The following is a 21,978-nucleotide window of genomic DNA, read 5'->3' on the forward strand; positions in this document are numbered from 1 at the left end:
CTAGGGTTGGGACATCCAAAACCAATCTGGGCAGCACCTCACCACCCTCTCAGTGAAAAACTTCTCCCCAACATCTAATCTAACTCTTCCCTCTAGTTTAAAACCATTCCTCCTTGTTCTGTCACTATCTATCCATACAAAAAGTTGACTACCCTCCTGTTTATAATCCCCTTTTAAATACCAGAAGGCTATAATGAGGTCACCCCACAGCCTTCTCTTCCCTAAATTGAACAAGCCCAGCTCCTTCAGTCCATCTTCATAGGAGAGGTGTTCCAGCCCTCTGATCATCTTTGTGGCCCTCTTCTAGACCCTTTTCAAAAACTCCCCATTTTTCCTCTGATTTGGGTCCCAGACCTGGATGCAGTATTCCAGCTGGGGCCTCATGAGGGCAGAGTAGAGAGGGACAGTCACCTCCCTCTCCCTGCTGGCCACTCCTCTTTTGATACAGCCCACAGTACTGTTGGCCTTCAAGCACACACTGCTGGCTCAAGTCCATCAGGATGAGCACATGTGTCACTGTTCCAGTTTATAAGGCAGAAGCAAGATGGGGCTTGCCAACCCTCTCACTTTTCTGGTGTCCCAGTGAAGAGAAAATCCAAGAAACTCAATGACGTTCAGAGTAAACGTCAGGCAAGAGCAAAACCTGTTCTCCAGGTAGTACAGTACAGTATTAACATAAGCTGCATAACATAACATATTTGACAGGAATATACACCCTGGGTTTGACTCACTGCAGAAGCAGGAATCAAAATGAAAGGTTTGGCTTAGTCAGAGGCTCTGCAAATGTAGGGTATAACTGAGGAGATTTTCTTTAGAGATTTCTCCTGCATTCCAACTTTACTCTTGCAGCTTATCTCATTTTTTTATGACTTCTCTTGTTAAATATTTACACTGCACAGTTTGGCATTACTGAGCCAACATTATGTACAAGAAGCCTGTTCTGCAAATATTTAGCACTGTTGGTTTTCTTTTCTGTCTTCCAGGGGGAAGGTGTTCAACAACTTCGAGAAGCTCTGAAGATTTTAGCTGAGAGAGTCTTGATTCTAGAGCATATGATAGGAATTCATGGTAAGCGTCGCTGGAGTTTTCTTTTCCATACAGCTGGGTCTCTATTCAGAAAGCTGCCTGATGATTAGATGTCCTCCCAGTGTTCTAAGTCTCTGCCAATGTTACCCAAAAAATGAATGATCCACGAAGTTCTCATTATTACAACTGACACCAAACCTATTTTCACAGTCAGATTTAAAGAAAGTCTCACGTGTTCCTCATTCAGATAGAATTTATATTTTCTATTGAGGCTGTTTGCTCTCCCATCACGGGTGCAATGTGTGGCGTCATCCCTTTATGACTGCTTTCTTCCCTTAACCAGAGTGTGGGGTTGTGTAGTCATCATAGATCAGACTTCTCCCTTGGTGATATTTGAGAATCAATTCTCTCAGAGCTGCCAAAAGTTGCTGTGCCAATTTCTTCCCAGTTGAAACACAGCAGAAGCAAAATACTGGTTGAATCTACTATCTCAGGCTGTGAGACACAAGGCTGCTCCATGACACTGAGCTGAATATTTCTTAACTGGATAGTTTAATTAGGAACCTCACATGGCCTTGCTTGGCCATGGAACTTCATTCTTGGCCCTGCTTTGAAATGGAGCTGCTACCACACCTTCCCTCAGATCAACATCCACTTCTATTCTGAAGTGGCTTTTGGATATTTAAATGGCAAATGCTTGGTTTAATTATCCAGAAGTTCCAAATGACTTAAAGCAGTAGTGCAATAGGCTTTGAGAGCCCACAAACCACTCCTGCAGCCAGCACGCTGCTAAAATGAAAATGCTGTTGGGCACTTCAAAGCCAAAATAGTGTTGGTGTGTAGTGCTCCATTGTACGGCTGAACAGGCTTGGGTCTCTACACCATCCTCACTGTTCGATGGAGATGTACCTTTCAGAGGCCCAAAGCACTAATTCCAAAGCAACAGGCAGCAGTATGAACTTTGGGAAATCATGAATCATGAACCCATGATTTTAACTGCAGTCATCTTGACCTTACCTCTGCATTAATCCTAGTTTGCTTCATGTTTTCACTGGATTTTATAGACGAAGAAGAGATATTTTTGTGCTTGTTTGCTTTCACCTGGTGACGGTGCCAGGAAGATGCCCATTAGGCTCCCTACGCAGCAATCCATGTCTGCCTGCCTGGTCTTCTGGTAGGAGTGGAAGGGGAACCCTGTCTGTGACTACAGCCCAGTGGATGTCACAGATACAGGACCCAGGGTCTAACCCTTCATGATCTTTTACTTTGCATCTCTGCTTTTACTGTAAAGCAAAAAATCAGCTCTACAAACTTGTGTAGACAATGGAGCATGAACTGGAGAATACACACAAAATTTGCCACTGTAGAACTGCCTGGTTTCCCAATTTTACATGTTCTCTGTTTGGCATTTCAGCAGCATTTCAGCAAGCCATTTTTACTGTCATAAGTGTGTTTTCTGCTATTGCCTGGGATGGACATGAGTTATTTATATCTCTATATGCTCTATACCAATGTAACTACATCAGCAAAAGTAGATGATTTTTAATTGCACAGCATTTAAAAACTATGTTTAAACACCTATGTTGCATGACTTCATATAAATATTTCCCTTTTTATACAGTAACAGTGCAGATAATTATGTTTTCATTCTGCTTTTTTTGAAACAGTTCCATTCTTAAGACAGACTCTACAAAAATACTACTTAGAAAAAGAACTTAGAAAATGAAGCATGTTTTCCTTATGCTATTATGTTCATCTCTGTTCGTGAATATGGTTTAAAAAGAAAAAAATGGAAAAAGACATAATGCAACAAAGCAGGGTTTCCTTGAGCACAGACCTCCCTTGCAGTGAATGGCACCACGCAGCTCTAAGTCACCCAGCACCAACCACCTGGTGGTTTTCCCAGTGGAAGTGTCACAAATCTTACCACAGGTTCCTGGGTAGCTCAATTCCACCCAGTTCAGAGACCCACGCACAAAATGCCAATCGCATGCTCTCATTTTCCCAGGAAACTTCATGGTTTCAAAACCACAGCCACCCAAGCAACAAGGCAAAACATACCAGCAAACAAACCTCTTCTCTGCAGCGGGAGGACAGTGTGAGATTATCTGGCCCAGCAAACAGTGGAGAGCAGCCCAGCAGGACACAGGAAAGCCCAAACTGTTTGGCAGTGTGTGCTTGCAGCGAGCACAGCACAAATCCTGCAGCCAATGCTCCCTTGGCGTGGAAGTGCTGCCTCAAGCGAATGAACCGAGGCTGGGGGACCTGGTGTGTGAGGTTGAACCCTTGGCAGGGAAATGAGCAAACAAACATTCCTCTCTGAAGGTAAAAGGAAGAAAGCAGGGCGTTCCAAGTGATGAGGCAGCATCGCATTGGCAGCATCTGCTGCTGACTGCTGGGAAAATTGAAGAGTGGCCGTAGTCAAAAGCACATCTAGCTCTGGAAGGCAGGATGCTGTAGAAAGAGGACATATGTGTTAACATGAAGCATGCTGGGAGAGCAGACAGCTAATATTTATTCCCAGCTTTATTGCTTATGTGGCTGTAGCCTAGGGTGGATCAAGCTTTTCATTCAGTCCTTTCAGGAAAGATGTCCACCTTCACAAGGAGTGAAATGGTACCTCTATCCCCAGGAACATCACTTCTGTGTGACTCCTTGCTAATGCTTTATCCTTCACTAACAGGAGTCTGTGGGCAATGCTGAGTAGCCGTTGCAGCCCAAGGCAAATTGTGATCAATAACACAGCAGTGCTTTTATAAACGAGGTGACAAATAGGAACAGGAGCTGCTGTGTTGCTTGCAGTACTAGTATTTACCCCAAAGAGTTCAGACAGGGCTAAATATTGGAGTAGTATGATGGCAGCAAACACGACTTCTTGCTGGACAGAAAGACAGCAGGAGGGACGACACTTCTTCCAGAAGAGGAATCATTCAGAAAGGCCCATTCAGTCTTTCCTTAGCCTCCCCTTTTAAATAGTGCTTTCCCGTGACTTTCTCTCCTTACAGACTCTTTATCTTCCATTGAGCCAGGCTCTGGACAAGACGTGATCCCGGGTTCCCCTCTGCGAAGCAGCATCAAGATCAAGCGTGGAGGACCTCAGCAGCCTCAAGCCTACCAGATCCTCTCTTCGCTGCTGGATGACAGTGAAGCCAAAAGGAGAAGCAGTCGGATGAAGTAGGAGCATCTCTGTCTTCTCCCTGCCCGTCCACCAGTTAAAGATACAGTATCCCAGTGCTTAATTGCAGTGTGCAAATGAAGAGAGTAGGAAGCTCTAGTATTGGCAATTGGGTTTGCTTACCTGGCCAATGCTATGCCCTTATTGCAGGGAGTATCTTACCCATAGCTTGGAGAGGGTCTTATGGACACTTTCTTGATTTTGTTATTTTGCCTTTGGGATACCAGATGTCATGTACCCTTGGAAGCTGTCCATAGCAATGACACCTCCTGAATATGTCTCCAGAGTTTAATTATTCCCTTGTTTCCCCACAGCCCTTGAAAGTTACTCAGTAAAGCCCTGCTTAACTGGCTGACATAATCGATCCCAACTAGGCTCAAAGCCAAACCTTAACCTTGTCCTTCAGTATAGTTGGTGGCATCTGCTTTTGTTTCATGCAGTGGTGTCAAGCTGATTCCCAGTTGAAGGTAACACTTTCATAAGCCTTTAAAGCATTCTTATCTGCAAGGATTTCTCTTAAGCAAAGAACAAATTGGAAAATTCCAGAACATTTTAAACTGTTCATCTGAAAATTCCAATTACTGTTCAGAATTTAGCATCAAAATCTCTACTCTTCATGTTGCTGATTGCATGTGAATGGCATTATTTGTATTGGTGAAAGGACTTTTGATGAAAATGTTGATAGCGTGCACTGACTTCAATGAGATTTGACTTTCTGTGAAAATTTAGAGCAGTATGGATGGAATATGATGGAACTGCAATGGAGTTTTACCATGCTGTGTTCATTTTGCACATACATACAGAGAAAATTAAGTAACACCAGTAACTATTCTCAGAAAATGTTTTGCAATAGTTTCTTAACTCTACATCAATAAGGAAAAGTATTACCATGGGGTTTTTTTTATTCTATGGGTGAATCCTTGCTACTTGAATCCCCAGACAGTGTAACAGCAAATCACACTCTGGAATTAGTCTTGACAGGAGTTTATCCTGCACTCAGAAGCTAAATACAAAATCATTCTACTATTTGCAGTAACAACTTTTTGAGTCCCAGCATTCAAGGTGAAGAGACTGAACCTGCCCTTCAGTGACCAATGACTCTCCTACACCTTCTGTGCAAATCCAATTAGACAAACCATTCATGTAGACATTGAATTTTGTCAGAAAGGCTAAGACTGATCGACACAACCAATGGTACTATTTTTACTTAGGTGTATATATACATTTATCACTGTTCTGTCAAATTTTTAAGTTCAGACCAGAACAAAAGTGAGCAAGTTGTCATCTTAATGCATCAGTCACAAACATTTGTTGCATTCTGTCTGCTTCCTAGTGCAAGGTCCAGCTATCTGAAAGAGGCAAGCTGTATTGCTACAACTATTTTTTGTCAAAAGCTTTTGTAGAAACCAACGTATGTATGTATGGCCCATGCATTCAGGAATCCTCATCGTCCAAAGTGACCTTTCTAAGGCAAAAACACAAACGCTATAGTGGAAATGAACCTTAAAATGAACGAGTTTTGCCAGCCCATTGACTACACATTAAATTGACCTTCTGCATATATTGTAAACATACAGAGACATCATAACACCCAAATGTTTCCTCTGAAGGGCATTATATTTTCAGAAATGAACAGGATAAAGGCTACTTTAGAATGACTGAGTTTGCCAAGTGGGTTTGTTTGGCCCCGTTCCCTAGAAATCCAACCATCCTTTTCAAAACAGGCAAAATAGCATAAGTTGATGCTTAGTAAGTAACAGAAAATTGTCCACATGGAGAAGCTTCTACTGCTGTACAGCTAAATAAATAGCTGAGGAGAAATCACAGATCAAGCTAAAATAGCTGAGCAGATTGGTGCAAGCTAGAGGTACTGGCTATATTAGGGTTTTCTCATGGCAGATTCAGGAATTAAACAATCAGCAATCTTGAAAAGGGGAAACATTAAAATTCATTTCACTGGTCCTATAACTTCAGGGTTGAATTTGGAGCAAAAGAACAATGGGTCCATTTTCATTTCCCTGGCATTTTGGAGCCTTCACATTGAATTGAAAGAGAAATGTTTCTCCCTCCTAGTTTGCCCTTATGAATTCCAAGCTATTGCATTAGCTTAATGAGTACTTTCTTCATTCATATTGACTAGGATTTCAGATTTTAAATGAAGAAATTATTTAAAACAAATTAATGGTAAGATGAAAGGAAATGTAATTGAAGTTGTTTCCAATTAATCCTGCCAAGCCAACAGTCAGAACATTGGTTAGGTTTGGGTTGCAACAGTTTTAATTATTGCCTTTTCCAAATTGATTTAAGAGCTGTGTCAGCTTTTGCTCTCCACACTTCTTGCTTTGTTACCTGTATCTCTCTTTCATGTGGTACTGTATCTTTAAGTTGGGTTACAGTGGGATTAAACCAACTTTCCCTCTCATTTGAAGTTTTGTTCCTCACCACTTACACAACGGTTGGACCATGCTCTTGTACAGTCCCAGTTTAAATAAGCTGTAAAGGTGAACACAGCCTCACACTCAGCAATTAATGATATTCATGACTAAGCCAACCACTCCAACCACGTTTCCCATCTTAGGCAGGATACTAAGATTCATTTAGCCTGGGCATCTACGCATCTTGCCATGTCTGTGTAACTTAGAGAGTGGATTTATTTGGATGCGTGCTCATTTAGAAATATATTTTAATTGAAATGTTTAGTGCTTTATCTTACATGCATACTGTGCAATACCATAGTGTGTTCTTTTCCTTTTTTTCCTAAGACTTCCTTGAAATTCTTCATGTTTCTTTGAATGCCAGTGTGTTTCTAACTTGGATCAGTTCTGGTGGTAGAAATGCATTTTCCTTGCCATGAGCTAACCAGAAGCACATTGCACAACTGAAAATCTTTGCAACTTGTGCACCCTGACGTTCACCAGCAACCTGGTACACCTGGGAGGTGGGGAATGCTTCTCTTCAGAGTATCCAATTTGCACTTACTGTAAAGAATTGATAGGAACCTGGGGGAATAAGAATAAACCAGAGATAAGAACCCTCATCTGCTCCCACCAAACTCCACAATAATTTTCCCATCACCTTCCATAGGGGCAGGGACAGGCCGTAACAAGCAGATCCAAGCCTCCAGCTCACAGGAACTGGTACTGCTTGCAGTGGAGCAGAGCACATGGCTCACATGTGGCTTCCTGAAAGTTTGGCTCTGGGATTCAGTTTCAATCCCAGTCTCTTCAATGAACTGTTTTAATGTAATGAACTTGACCACTGTGACAAAGGCTTCCAAAAGACAATCAGCTTCTGGAATTACTTCTTAGTACAATATATTGGAAATTCTTTCTCTTCCATGTTTACAGCTTCTGCTTTACTCGACATTACATTCCGTGCTTGGTGATATAGGGGTTAAACTACTTGCAGTTTCCATTATTGCTTTAAAACCAGGCAATTCAAAGGTGCTATAACTGTCCACAGTGCACATTCCCACCCACAGAAGGAAATGTTAACTTTTTCACTACTTATTTTACACAATATCTTTTTATTTATATCAGTGTGTTTTGTACGTGTGCAAATGGTCCCATTGTAATAAGCTATACAACATTTGGTCTTTAATAGGGCAGCCATATGCAGTATTCTGCAGTCGTGTAGTTTCTTTACTTAGAACACAAATAAATAATCTCTTCTGACACGATGAGTTAATTTATGGCAGGCTCTAATGTTTGTTGTAAACACAACCTGTTTGTTCCACCTCTTGCATGGTTACTTACCTGTTTTCATATTGCTATGTTATTGTTCAAGATACCTATTTCTCTTTATTTGCTATGGGTTTTGTTACTGTATATGGAATGTTTTGTATTCAGCATTTTCTTACAGAGCAGAGTGGGAACAGTATTCAAGAACCCACAAATACCAAAGACCTTTCATGTAATGCACTGAGAAATAAACATACTGTAAATGAGTATGATGTCAGGTGTCCTGTATTTACGAAGTTCAGAGCAAGTTCAAGCAGAATGCATCCTGAAATTAAGGCATCTGTTTTTCTTTCCTGCCATCTCAGCTTTCTCTCACTGTATGTATGCAAATCTGGGCAGGGAAGGAAGGAAGGAAGGAAGGAAAGAAGGGAAGGAAGCCTCGGTAAGCCTTCAAGCAACCGAAAGTTTGCACATCCTGCATTGCAATGAAGCCACCACAGCCAGGCATGGGCAGAAGTGGCAAAGGACCCAAAGTGCTTCTGTCATAGGTGACAGGTCTGGTTTCTGAACTTGTGTTTGCTCCCTAATACAAACAAGAGATGTGTAAATCACAGCTAGTGCTCTCCCCACACCATAGATATGCAGCTATCACTGCTGTAGCAAAGTATTGTAAACAATGAGAAACGTCCACAGAGTCAAGGCCTCAACTTCATGCAGATTTTTTTGCAGTTCTGATCAGGAGAGGCTCAAGGTAACTTGCTGCCAAACATTCCCATGCAGCACTGCTCCGGGTCCTTCAGGGTGTATTTATCTTGTTTTTTGTCCAAAGACCTCCAACTCTGATATATTTATCCTTGCACAAGTTCCCCTTGAGGGAAGGCAGGGCTGTTAATCACTAGCGTACGGATTGGGAGTTGCTGGATAAAAGGCCAAACTAATTTCTTGGGACGTTTGTGGCTGCATTGGTCTGCCAAGTACCAATTAGCTTCAGGTCTGTGCTGGCCTCTGGACCATTATGGCCAGGGACTGTAATCATGGGGGAAGTGGTTCTTTTCCCAGTGCTTAACACAGCACAAGGAAAATCAATGGCAGAGTTAACAGCTTGCACTTCTAGCAGGAGCTGATCCCCAAAACACACACAAGCAAAATGCTGATAGCCTTTGAATAAACTATCTTAACCCTTCAATCCCATTTTTTATCCACATGACAAACTGGATAGCATATGTCCATAGCTCAGCAAGGAGAAGGTGTATTAGCCACTGTCCATTAAATAAAACACAACAGTCCGTTCTTAACAATGACAGTGATTAATTACTGCAACAATTTGCCAGAGGATGTGGTACAGCTTTTTGCTACTACACATTTTTCAAATTAAGTGGACTTTCTCCTCCTAATTGTGTGTGTGTGTGTGTGTGTGTGTGTCTGTATATTCCAATTGCAAGCAGAATTAATTCAGCAAAGCCATACCATTGCCATCATGGACATTGCAAACACCCATTCTGGAACCTGCCTGCATTGTGTGCAGTTCTACACAGCGCTGGGTAGATCTGCTGCTGTTTCACTGTCTATACAAATTCATTAGTGCATGCCAGCAAGAACTTTTTAATAGCTTCATACTAAATGAGGGATGCCCTGAGCACACCTTCAGGACATGCACTCTTTGCACAGGGGTCCAAGCTATGCCAACTGACCATGAAAAACACTCAGCATGGCAACTGTGGGCTGAGATTGGCCAAGGACCAAGACAAGCTGGAGGTGTCCCACTGCTTATACACCAGTGAATGGGAAGGGAAAGGCTGAGTCAGAAAGACCAGAACAGTGTGTAGCACAAGTATGGCTGTGCCAGCAAAAACTTTACTTACGCATAACTGGATGGAGTTAATGTTCAGCCAATAACACTAACACTGTGAAGGTTAGACTTTAGACTTAGATCAGAAAACACATTGGCTGAAAGATCAACAGTGCACTACAGGATCTTTTCTCCTTAACCACAGAAATGTCCTCAGAAATGGATGGAGCCCAGGTCTACCTGGTGACAGGAGGATGTGGTTTTATTGGGGAAAAGATCACAGAGCTCCTGTCTCAACAAGACTACATCAAAGAAGTCAGAGTTTTTGATTCAGTAGCAAGAAAAGAAGTAGAAAATTTTGCCACAGGTAAGAAAAGGGCATCAACTTGAATTTAGCAGCCACAACCCTCCCTTTCAGGACAGGTGGTATTATGTTGGAGATCCCACAGTTACAGGCATGGGGTGGGAACATGGATTGAACAGACAAAACCTATGCTCCTGACATGCTCCAGTAGCTAAAAATTCAAAAAAACAACCAAAAGGCAGACAAGAATAGAATCAAGCTCAGCATCTGCTACAGATATTGCATAATAAATTACTGTAATTGTGAGAGAAGCCTACAGCCAATGTGCTGTGCATAAAATGGAAGAGGTGAGGCTCAGTAAAACATGCTCAAAGATATTAAATGATTCAATTTGATCGCAATTCTGAGTGCTGCCTTCTGATGTTTCACCAGAACTGATTACAGTGAGATACGTAGGGGAGAAGCAACTCGTTTTACTGGATATGAGAATACCCATCCCAAACAAGCCAACCAGCTCACATGGCTTTGCAAGGTTGGCAGTGGGCTGAGGCTTTGTTTCTGACTGCCCAACCCCTCAGCTTGCTTCCAGTGAGAGAGTAAAAATGGCGCAATGTTTTTTAATAACAATCTTCATGATTTGACAGCCTACCTCTCAACTGCTTTCTCCTTTAGGTTAGGGAGGACTGCAGTGCTTTTTTCTTTTCCATAGTTGACAATTCTGCATCCCTGGGCGCTCGCATTGCTCTCTTCTGAAAAGTGTCACTGAGGGCAGGACAGAGGTAAAGCAGAAGGACGTTGTAGAATCAGAATCATTAAGGTTGGAAAGATCATCTAGTCCAACCATCAACCCATCACCACTGCTAACCGTGTTCCTCAGTGCCACGTCTACACTTCTCTTGAAAACCTCCAGGACAGTGACTCCACCACCTCCCTGGGCAGCCTGTGCCAATATCTCACCATTTGTTTCTTCCACCCTGCACCACAATCCCTTTTCTTGCCTGTCAATCCAATTAAGCCTTTTTCCCAGTTGCAAGTTCCTGCCAACAAGAGATCTGGCCCAATTATTTCATGAGGTAGGTTGGGGCTGTTACCTCTTCCCTACTACACCCATTATCTTCTCTTTGTCCCTATCTCTATCAGTTCATACTCTAATCATCCAGCATACTTTGAGACCCTCCCATTTAACGTTATCTGCTGACATTCTTGATGAAAACAATAAAAAGACCTTGGGGTAGCTACCTACCACAGCTGGCAGTTCCCTCAGAGCAGTAATTCAGCTTCGTGCTCACCCTGATGGGGCTTATTGGGACCTGTTTGACTGATTTGCTTATGGAAATGACATGGAGTCTCCAGACCCCTTCTAAAATCAAGATAGATGACGTTGACCTGCTCTCCTACATCCAAGTGTCATAAGAACAAAAGAGATTTATCTGACGTGACCTATTCTTGACAAAACCACGTCAGTTGCTACTATTCTGCTGGTTATCCTGTGGGTACTTACACACATATTCTTTAAGCACACATTCCTGAAATTCCTGGTGTTGACATTAAGCTTTTCCAAATTTTCCTGGCTCTTATTTTACCTCCTTTCTAAACATAGGCATTCAGTTGCACTACTTCAGTGTTCTACTGCCTCCACCAAAAGTTATTTGGAGTAGACAAAGCAGTAATCCTGCAGTTACAACAGGTACCCAATTAGCAGCCCTGGATAACACTCATCAGACCTTAACCATCTGCAGATTTCTCTTGGTGCTTGCCACCTCTCTACTTATCCCTGACCATTCTCTTGCTGGTCTTCATTGCACCCAGCTGCCTTAAGACAGGTGATCAGAATGAAGCCATATAACCCTTCAGCCCAGCAGGTTCATGTAAAAGCCTGACAATTAGTGGTAGATGCTAACAGCAGCCATGTTTAGAACAGCTATTCTGAGACACAAAATAGGAGGAAGGAGGAAAAATAGCCAGACTTCTCAGTGGCTCAAAGGAAGGAATTTCCTACAAAATTTTAACTAATATATTGTATTATTTTCCCTCCCCCACCTATAGTATTTGCAATTTAAATAGAGTTCTGGCAATATCCTTCAAGCTTGCTTAGTGTTATTCCCACCACGCTCTAGGTATCTTCTTCATGTGTCCCAGAGTAAGTCCTCAGCCAGCCCCAGCTCAGGCCCAGCTGTCTCCCCATGTAGCTCAGTGCTATCCTCGACTCCATGTGAGATCTCAGTGACAGCTGCTGTTATTCTGACCCACAGCTGGTGTAAACTGGCAAAGTGTTGCACTGAATTAAACCAGATGTGTATCTGGTTTCTTGAGGTTCATGAAATGGGGATGTATTTCCCCCCAGGGCAATGTATTCCAATAGTATAGTTGGCAAGCTGCTTCTTGCCCTGCTGAGAAGAAAGCTTTCCAGGCAGGATGCTCATTCTGCAGGAATGTGAAGATGCTGTTTTGTATTTTTTCCCCTGCATCTATGCTTATATTATTCTTCTCCAGCTACCACTCATGTGACAGTGATGAAAGGAGACATTCGAGACTACAATCTGCTCCTTGCTGCCATGCAGGGTGTTCACGTGGTTATCCACACAGCTGCTATTGTGGACTACAGAAACACTTTGCCCTTTTGGGAAATGAAAGCTGTCAATGTTGGGGGTAAGTTCTTTAAAACAAGCAATTAAGCAAAATACATCCTTAGAATCGTAGAATCATTAAGGTTGGGAAAGACCTCTAATATCATGTAGTCCAACCATCCACCCACCACCAGTATTTCCCACTGCCCATGTCCCTCAGTGCCACATCTCCACTGCTCTGGATCACCTTCAGGAATGGTGACCCAACCACCTCCCTGGGCACCTGTGCCACTGCATCATCACTCTTTCTGAGAAGTTCTTCCTAATATCCAGCCTTAAATACAAACGCCTTGGTGTAAAGTCATGCAAGAGACTACAAAATAGGTATCTCCTCTGGTTTAACGCTTCTGTGTCCTCTAAATTTGCAAAGTTAAATCTGGACCCAGACATTGGATAAGTTATTCTGATCAAGGACATAACTTTCACTAATAGTACTGATTCAGAACATAGCTATAGTGGTAGGAAGCTGTCCAGTATGTGAGAAAAACATCAATTAAAGTTGAGTTAAAGTGAAGCTATTTCTAACTATTGTATAACTACATGCCACACCTAGCCAAGAGCTCCACAGCATTTTCTTCCTATCACCAAGAGCTGATTTCATGCTAAGTGCAGGATCTGATTAAAGAAAACTTGTTCATCAATCTCAGAAATAAGCACAGCCCATAAGAACAATGAAATCCCAATTACAGCAGCAACTCCAATGGTATCTCGGGCTGTTACCTACTAAAACAGCTGTGAACCACAAGGAAAGAATTTTGTACACATATATACACACATACATACACATACATCGCCAACCTGGTAACTGCTTAGGGCTCCTATTACTTGCTGATGCATTCAAGGGCAACATTAAACTACACTGCTGTAGTTATTTCCAAAACCAGATGCTTTTAAGAGCCTGTACTGTGTGAGCACACCAAGGATACACAGAAGCAGAGGGTTCCCACTGCCCTTTAGTGGCTTTGTGAGATCTTCCTCTTCATTGCCAGCTTGCTGCCTTCCTTTGGATGGCTTCAAACAGACCTCCCTACATTGGGCTGCTGCCTTCACCAGGACTGCTCAAAATCTAGAGCTGAAAGATACGGTTTTCCATTCATCATTGCAGATAGAAGAATGCTTAACTGTATTTCACACCTACTGTAGAATTCATGGATGAGAAAAGAGTCAGGACAGGTCAACTATATCATCCTAGCTGGGTCCTGTATAACTCAGGTCACAGAAATTCACCCAATGACTGCCTTAAGCTCAACAATTTGTGGATAAATTGAACAGCCAAAAGATTTTTTGCCTAGGATTAGGAACTGCAAGTTCATGGGCTATCCGTCAAGTCTTTCAGCAAATCATAATGGTGCTTAAGAATATTAGTGTGGCTATAGTTAATTACTATCGCTGGCAAGAATTTACATCTTTGTTCTGCTTTGATACCCTCCTCTGCTTCAACCACTGGTTTCTGAATTGAAGGCTAGATTGAGGAGCCCACTTAGTCACTTAGTCTTTTAAATCTGCTTTTGTTAAGCTCAATGATGTTAATTCATCTGTTTCCAATGATGTTTATCAACTGAGGTTCTCAATAACTTTATACAGTGATAGGTTGATGGAGAATTAAATTATTTTCCACTGGTCTTCATACTGACTTACGTTCTCTGAAATTATCCTAAATTCAGGGTTTCTTTGATAATTTTACCAGGAGTCTGTTGCAATGGTTTTCACCCTTCAGTCATCAATCACTTCTACAAAGCAAATATGCAACTAAAACACCAATTCTTTTGTCAGAAGGCTGCAATTCACCATGTTGCCCATGCAGTTGTTAACAACCATAGAGATCATCACATTACAACTAAAATTGTAGCTGCTGCTCTGGTATTATAAACCATTCATACCTGTGCAATTGTACCCAAGGGACTACAGCTTTAACCTACAGTTATGAAAAGGATGGATCTATTTCAAATCTGGAAATCTCATCTGACTTCTATAATAGAAACCAAAGTAGTTAATATTTGTCCTTCCTGACCTGCCTCACAGGTACTGAAAATGTGTTAAGGGCCTGCTGTGCCCTGAACATCCCATATGTTGTCTACACAAGCTCCATTGCTGCAGTGGGACCCAATATTTTGCACGAGCCCATGCTCAGGTAAGGCCCAACACATCATTTTCATCCCTATGGATTTTTGCTATGAATCCGAAGCAGAACAAGTGTGCTCCCAATTCTGTTGATTCCTTCACTCTTTCGTGAAAACCACACCTCCTTTCAACATAAACTTGAACAGTATTGGATACCCATCACTGAAAGAGTTGGTTGTGAGATGTAGGACTTAACAGCACTCTAGGCTGTCTTCCATGTGTATGGACCTGTTCTTCTAATTGCTGAAATCAGTTTGGCATTGGATCTCAGCTACTCAGGCTCTGATAAGGCCAAATTTTATCTTGCTGTTGAGTAAAAGTTTTTTTCTCTGCTTCACACTGAGTTGACCAAAGGGTTGGTGATGCTCCACCACAGACCCACTTTCCCTCCTTGTTAATTCCACATTGAATTGCTAGCAAACCTGTGGCGAGTTCCTAGTATCAAAAGAGATCAAAGCAGAGCTTTGGAAGCCCTCTGAGGCAAAGATGGCATTTGGAACAACGAAAGGCAAAGGTTGAAATTACAAGTTGGGGCTGCCTTTTCCTATCTTTGATTTCCAGAATGGACTCTCACAATCAGCTGACATTGCTGTTCAGGACCTGGATACCTTTGGTATTCGTGGGACACAGGAATTGCCCCTTGAACTGCTCTTTCTGAAGACCAAGAATTGAAGTTTTAGATTAAATTTGAAGTCGGGTGGAAATGGGTGCAGTCTGACACATAAAACTGTAAAGCTTCTTGTTAATTTGCACAGGCTGCTCAAACCATGCAAGCTTGTGTGCAGGGGGATCTGGCTCAAAATCAAGTTGTTTCTCTACAGGCAGTCAGTCTAGACACAGCTGGCTTCAGTTGCGGGGCTCTAGCAATTGGAGCCTGGCTAGAAAAGGCTGCTTAAAGCATAACTTAAAATGACCAACAAGTCTAAATTTCATACTAGTAAGCTAAGCATAACACAGTTGTTCTGAAGAGCATTTAAATACCCGAGTCCATAGAAATAAATGTCTCTCGTATGAAAAAGCCCCTGAGAACAAGAAAGCTCAACCCACTTGGGAGCGTGAGCACTAGAAGCTCTAGTATCAATGAAAGGCTATGAAATTTGGTTATTAACATATCTAAATCACTTCTAAAAACAGATGTATGCGTATGTCTTTCTTAGAATTGTAGTCCTGTGACTTGAGATGGCTGTAAATAGGTGTTTTGGAAAAGATTTGTGGTAGATATCCCAAATGTTGCTTGAGAGGATAGTTCCTTGCCTTAGAGTCATGCTTTTGTGGGTGCAAGCAAAAGCCCATCCTGCTGCTCACAGGATGTATGCATATATGAGCATCCTCTCCCAACCAACTCACAACCCTTTCCTGCCACAAATGCTAATAAACCACCAACTAGAGCCTGTAACTCGCTTTTCAAAAACATACTCACGTTCTCCCATCATGTTGTGAGAAAAAAGCCTGCTTGTCAGAGTGGTTCTTCTCAATAGATTTTCACTTTTAATTCCTGGAATTAAAGTGAGAGAAGAGTAAAAAAAATTACACAGCTTGGCTTAATAGGGAGCCTAGTGGGTACTGGAAGGCAACATAACGCTGCTCTGTTTGGCACAGCTGCCCAGGGAAGTGGAGGGGTGACCATTCATGGAGGTGTTCCAGAACCGTGGAGATATGGCACTGAGGGATGTGCTCAGTGGGCATTGTGGGGTGGGCTGGGGTTGGGTTTGGGGGCCTTGGGGATCTTCTCCAACCTTAATGATTCTGTGAGTCTATGCAGGGACATGATTTAGAGAGCATGGTGGGAGTGGGCTGATGGTTGGACTTGATGATAGAGGTCTGTCCAACCTTAATGACCTTATGATTCTATGGCTGAAAGCAAAGATGATGTAGTTTCCCTATCCCCACCCAATTTGTTCTGCTCTTGTTTGCAGCCAGTGATCAAACTTGCCTTACTTTTTTGCTCTGCACCCTTTCTCTATCACTCCTTGGATAATCTTATTTAACTCATTTTTAGGTGCTGGGGAACTGACACAGACAAAGCATGATTAGTCTCTGGACAGGGTGATGGGTGCAGGGATAATGCTCACACCTCAGCATCCTACAATAATAGAAAATGCCTCTGTCAGTCTCAATCCCTCTGAGACAGCCACCGCTGAGATACCTTCTGACAATGCTGCTCCAGTCTTATTAGCGTTCAGTTATCTGTGATCGTTTTGAAAAGCAAGAGCATTATGCTGAGCTCTTTGTTACAACCAAGCTTCAAAAGGGGTGGGGGAAGGCAAACAGGAGCAGAGCTCCACAGCCCAGAGCGGCAGGCAGGCTGCCCCTTTGTGAAGCTTCACAAGGCAAAAAAAAAAGAAATTCAGATAGAAAAAAAGAATGCAATTAAAACAAGAACTTCTAGATAACCCCCCTAATTGTCTTGGGCCCCTCTTGGGCTCTCAGCAAACTGTGCACAATCAATCTTTTGCTGTGCTTGTTTGCTGGTTTGTCTCCTGTTCATCACCCATAAACACGGGGAGGGGAGGAGGGTTTGTGCTACAAGCCTGTGTGCTTGGGGATGCTGAGTTTTTGAGGCTCCTCATTTATTTCTGTTGCTCTCAGCTGAGATATCTGATGCACAAGCTAGTGACTGAAGAAAGGCAATAGCATTATCCATGTTTTACATGCAGTGATGTGAGTGCAGAAAAGAGCGAGTGAGTTGCCCAAGGTCAAAGCAGGAGCCTGAGTCAGAGCTTGCTCTCCTGTGGCCCAGTGCTTAACAAAAAGACCTCTGCTGCAGAATTGCTGCCTGACATTGTCAAAGGCCACTTAGCCTGCTCTTAAAGCACAGCTGAACCCTGTCTGTGAAAAGAGAAAGATGGTTCCGTATCACATTGCTTTGGGTGCTCTGCACCTGGCACAGTTCAGTGTTTGCCTAGGATGAACCTCTGTAGGGCAGCAAAATAGTCAGCAAATAGATGTGAAAATGTGAAGGAAGTCTTTGAGATCTCCTGCAGCTCACTGAATGGGGAGAGAGCCTTCTCATGCAGCATGGAGCAAATGGACACATGGTCTGTATGGTCCCTCCGATGCTCCAAGCAAGGCTTCTTTGCTCTCTGACAAATCCACAGCCCCCCAATCTTCCTAACCGAATCCTGGAATACTGACCTAGAATCACTGGGACAGAAACACCCATGCCTTTGTGGGGAATGGAGCTGCTTTCTTGGTTCTCCTTGGAATTATTTCAGGACCTGTGGGGTCAGTTACGTGTTGAGTCCCATTAACTTAGGAGTCACATCACAGCTCCAACCCCTGCTTGGCCTAATTCAGGGACTTGGTTTTCTGCTTGTCCCCTCAAACATAATCTGCTGGGGCAGATAAAGAAAACCTCAGCACAAATCTGGTGATTGCACATCTTCCAGGAGCTCTTTCTCATCACCAGCAAACGCCTCCCAACTCTAATCAACAATATGAGAAAATTAAGGTGCAGCTTCTTTTAGTTTAAAGCTCACAAGAGGCTTCTCACTACCTCTAATGAAAAAAACAAAACAGGACTGCTCTCATTTTCCTGCCCTCCATCATCTTGTGCTCTTTCCACCTTGTTCAGCCACTTGAGAGTTGCTTAGAAGGGTAACTGCGCTGCCTTCTAATTTCCCTGCCAGAATATTGTTTGCTTCAATCACACAAAAGCAAATTCACCTCTCAGAGATGAAACCATTGCTCTCATGCATACCTGCTTTTGCCTAACACCACAGAATCACTCGGTATTTATTGAGGCTTTATTTCTCCTGAGCTGCAGTAAGGATCTTTCTTAGCCCTGCATGACACACCGTCAGAACTTATACACTGCAAAGTAGGGGTTAAAGTAAATCACACAGAGATAAATGTCTCCCAGCTCTGGACTCCAGGGTCACTCACATCTCAATCTATTTCAGAGGAAATGAGGACACCAAATACAGCGGGGAAGTGGAGCTGCCTTATGGGAAGACAAAGGCCATGGCAGAAAGACTTGTATTAGAAGCCAATGGGAAAAAGGTAAAAAAAGTCAATGGTGGTATCCATGGGGTTTCAGCACAAGATGAGCAGGTGGAGAGAGCTGGTTAGAAAGAATCATGGAATAGAATCATAGAATTATTAAGATTGCAAAAGATCTCTAAGATCATCCAGTCCAACTGTCCAGCTACCACCAAGACCCCACAGGTTGTACCTATATCTCCAATGGCTTCTCTGATAGGATGTATTCACCACATTGCCCCAAGCTCACCAACGGCCAGTACTCCCACAGCATCACAGAGCTGCCATGTATTTGCAGGATCAAGTTGCTCTACCCTCTGTGCCTACTCTCAAACTCCACCAAAGGAGTGAAGCTTTGGAAAGCACTGTATTAAATTATGGTTTGCAAAACTAGGCTCACCTGGTGCACAAAAGGTGTATTTTCAGACATGCCTGCGTGATCAAAATCAAAAGTTTGATTTCTCCAGCCCCCAATTTCCCCAAGTATTCTGGTTCCATCTTCCACACCAAAGATCACTGTGGAAGATTCTACCTATAAATCCATCACTTGCTAATACTCCTCCCTGATTTTTCAGCTCAGCAATGGTGGTAAACTCACAACCTGCATCATCCGCGCAAACACAGTATATGGGGAGAAAGCAGTGTTCCTCCACGACTTGTATTTGTCTGCCAAAGCCCATCATGGTGTGTTGAACTACCTGGAGCCTGAACACACAGAGCGCAATTCCACGTATGTGGGTGAGTGAGTGATGGATCTCTTTGTGTGCAGTGCTACCAGCCCGCTTTGGCCACAGGAGATTTTGCATGTTGGCTTACTCACAATCCTTGAACACAGAAAAATGAGTATAGTGACTGAGTGTAAACAATTCTATAACCACAAAACTCAGGGTGGCTAAAAGAATTTATAAAACACTTGTTTACATTCTATTGTTTTCATAGAACCATTAAGGTTACAAAGACCACCAAGACCGTCCAGTCCAACCATCAACCCAATGGCTGTGACCACTCCAGACCATGGCACTCAGTGCAACATTCACCCTTTCCTTGAAAATCACTAGCAAAGGGTTTTCTTTTTTTAAATTCTCCTCAACATAAGGAAAAATGTTGTTTAGAAAACTGAAAAATAGCAGAAAAGAGTACAAGAGTTCTGTTTTTTTTTTTTTTTTTCCTTTTTCTAAGGCAATGTTTCTAGAAACCTATGGAGGAAAACAGAGAAATTGAGGGAATATCTTTAAAATATTTTTTGTCTGTTTGAAAAGACTGGTTTCCTTACAAGAAATTAAACCAGCTACTTATAAAATTAGGAAAGGCATTCATTGTACAAAAGATTGTACTGCATAACTGAGTTTTGTGAGCAAGACAGACTGCTCCCAAAGCCTCTCAAAATCATAGAATCCTTGAGATTGGAAAAGACCTCTAAGATCACCCAGCCCAACCATCCACCTACCACCAATATTGCCCACTGACCATCTGAGGTACCACATCTGAAGTAGCTTGTTCTTGCACTGAATGCATTACAGGAGGAGTACAATTCACCACTCAATCATGTGGAGCTTTAGTTATTTCTGCGAAGCTCACATGTCCTCTTCCAAAAGTGCAGATAACAGTACTTTGAAATTGCTGTTACAGTGGAATCAGGCCTGGATAAATCAAATGACTTCTTCAAAGGCTCACAGCAGAGCCAGGAATAAAACCCCCAAGCTCTGCTCCCATTCATCCTGATCACACTACAAAACAGTGCCCTTTTGCTTCGAGTGAACCCATGTCACAAGGAATGTTAATTGTCCAGCTCAAAGGGGAAACCAAGGGTTGAAAGGACCTTTGAGGCCTGAATTAACTACTCCACCCCTCCTCAGTACGGCTGAGCACACGATGAGTGTCATCCCTACATTGCAGCACTGCTGTTGGGATTCCATGCTCTCACTGCCACAGTAAATAGGCAAATATTGCTCCTCCTGAGCGCCTGTTTCTGTCCTCCTCTTATTTCTCCAGGGAATGTCGCATGGATGCATGTTCTCGCAGCCAGGCACCTGCAGCTGAAACCAGACACACTCGCTGGGCAGGTGTATTATTCCTATGATGACACTCCGACAACAAAAGGTTTTCTGGTCAGGTATCAGCTCTTGTCCTGTACGGACCCTTCAATAAGACTGGGCTCACGCATCCCATACTGGAAGATGTGGTTACTGATACACCTGCACAGGATAATAGAGGTCATCCTGTCCCCTTTCTGGAAGCCACGGCCTTTCCTAAACTTCCCTTTGCTGCACACGATAGTCACCACCTTCTCCTATGAGACAGACAAAGCCTTCAGGCACTTTGGGTACAAGCCCCTCTACAGCTGGCAGGAGAGCAAGGTCCGGACAGCGCGGTGGCTGGAAGTGGCTGTGGGGAACCTGTCCTCTCAGTGATGGAAAGAACCCTTCCTAAAGATCCTGTTATCCTTCATATGTGGCTTATTACATCTGTTTTGAAATATTATCCCTATAAAAATAAACTCCTATTCTCTTGCACTGACAACACAGGGGCTGACTTGCATCCAGCCCCATGGTTGGATGTCTGCAAGTTCAGGCAGTTTTCACCGGAGCTCGAAGAAATGGGCTGTTTTTACAGAAGTGGTTAAAATCCAAAATTAATTCTGTCGGTTTGAGACTGTTTAAGTACTCCTGTGTTCCGTGAACATGTAATCATCTCTTGAGTTTTCCTACAGTTGAAGTGTATGTGTGCACAAATAAAAGCTCATTTTAATTACTTCCCTAATCCTCCTGGAAAAAAAAAAAAATAGAAGCAAGTTTCAGCATGGCATCTTTGATAGAAATGATCGAGATTTGCTTCTTGTTAGTCATAGTAATTACCCTGGAAGGGAAGCGAAGGAATACGCTGAGAGCTGCCAAGTGAACTCCATGGAAATTCACTCACAGGAGAGTTCTTTGCAAAATGAGCTTCCAAACAAAAAATAATTTGCTCAGGTAATTCGTGAATAATTTCATATGACAAATAAATCTGGGCCAAACCATTACAATCTGTTCACAGAGAATTTGGGAAGGTGAACGGTGCAAGTTATGAAATCACAGAACGCTTTGAGTTGAGGGACCCTTCAGTGCCATCTGGTCCCACTCCCTGCAGTGCACAGGGATGCCCACAGCTCTCAGTTCCTCACATTTTACTCTAATAATTTGTGCAGAGTGGTTTTAAATAAAGTGATTAGTAAGATTGCTGGACTTGGTTTCATTAACAATTGTCTTTGCAGCTTTCTGCTATAAGTTAAACGCTAA

At 42.7% G+C, this 21,978-nt stretch overlaps 2 protein-coding genes and 1 long non-coding RNA gene across 12 annotated transcripts in view; 2 read left to right on the forward strand and 1 right to left on the reverse strand.

The window, feature by feature from the left end:
* COL26A1 (collagen type XXVI alpha 1 chain) overlaps window positions 1-8,148 on the forward strand; it is a 172,229-nt gene extending 164,081 nt beyond the window's left edge. For 7 of the 10 annotated variants that reach the window (XM_085240760.1, XM_085240761.1, XM_085240751.1 and 4 more), the window contains 2 exons: window positions 984-1,068; window positions 4,032-6,980. In XM_085240760.1, coding sequence (XP_085096886.1) covers window positions 984-1,068; window positions 4,032-4,204 — 258 coding nt within the window. In that variant the 3' untranslated portion in view covers window positions 4,205-6,980. Of the gene's footprint in view, window positions 1-983; window positions 1,069-4,031 lie in introns of all 10 variants that reach the window. The other 3 variants (XM_085240753.1, XM_085240759.1, XM_085240756.1) reach the window with 2 other exon arrangements.
* Window positions 1-16,363, reverse strand: part of LOC109370601 (uncharacterized) — a 33,451-nt gene extending 17,088 nt beyond the window's left edge. Inside the window, exons 1-3 of the long non-coding RNA XR_002120874.3 lie at window positions 16,143-16,363; window positions 10,624-10,736; window positions 3,088-7,200 (exon numbers count right to left, since the gene is read on the reverse strand). This is a non-coding gene — a long non-coding RNA (uncharacterized LOC109370601). The remainder of the gene's footprint in view (window positions 1-3,087; window positions 7,201-10,623; window positions 10,737-16,142) is intronic.
* Window positions 9,819-21,922, forward strand: LOC100542495 (3 beta-hydroxysteroid dehydrogenase type 7-like). Its single transcript, XM_010721793.4, has 6 exons — window positions 9,819-10,037; window positions 12,468-12,623; window positions 14,624-14,732; window positions 18,625-18,724; window positions 19,279-19,441; window positions 20,696-21,922. The coding sequence occupies exons 1-6, from the start codon at window positions 9,878-9,880 to the stop codon at window positions 21,112-21,114; spliced, it is 1,107 nt and encodes a 368-aa protein (XP_010720095.1). The 5' UTR covers window positions 9,819-9,877; the 3' UTR covers window positions 21,115-21,922.
* Window positions 21,923-21,978: the final 56 nt, after the last annotated feature.

The sequence above is a fragment of the Meleagris gallopavo genome, chromosome 21, assembly GCF_905368555.1.
Source record: "Meleagris gallopavo chromosome 21, MGAL_WU_HG_1.1, whole genome shotgun sequence".
Taxonomy (NCBI): Eukaryota; Metazoa; Chordata; class Aves; order Galliformes; family Phasianidae; genus Meleagris; species Meleagris gallopavo.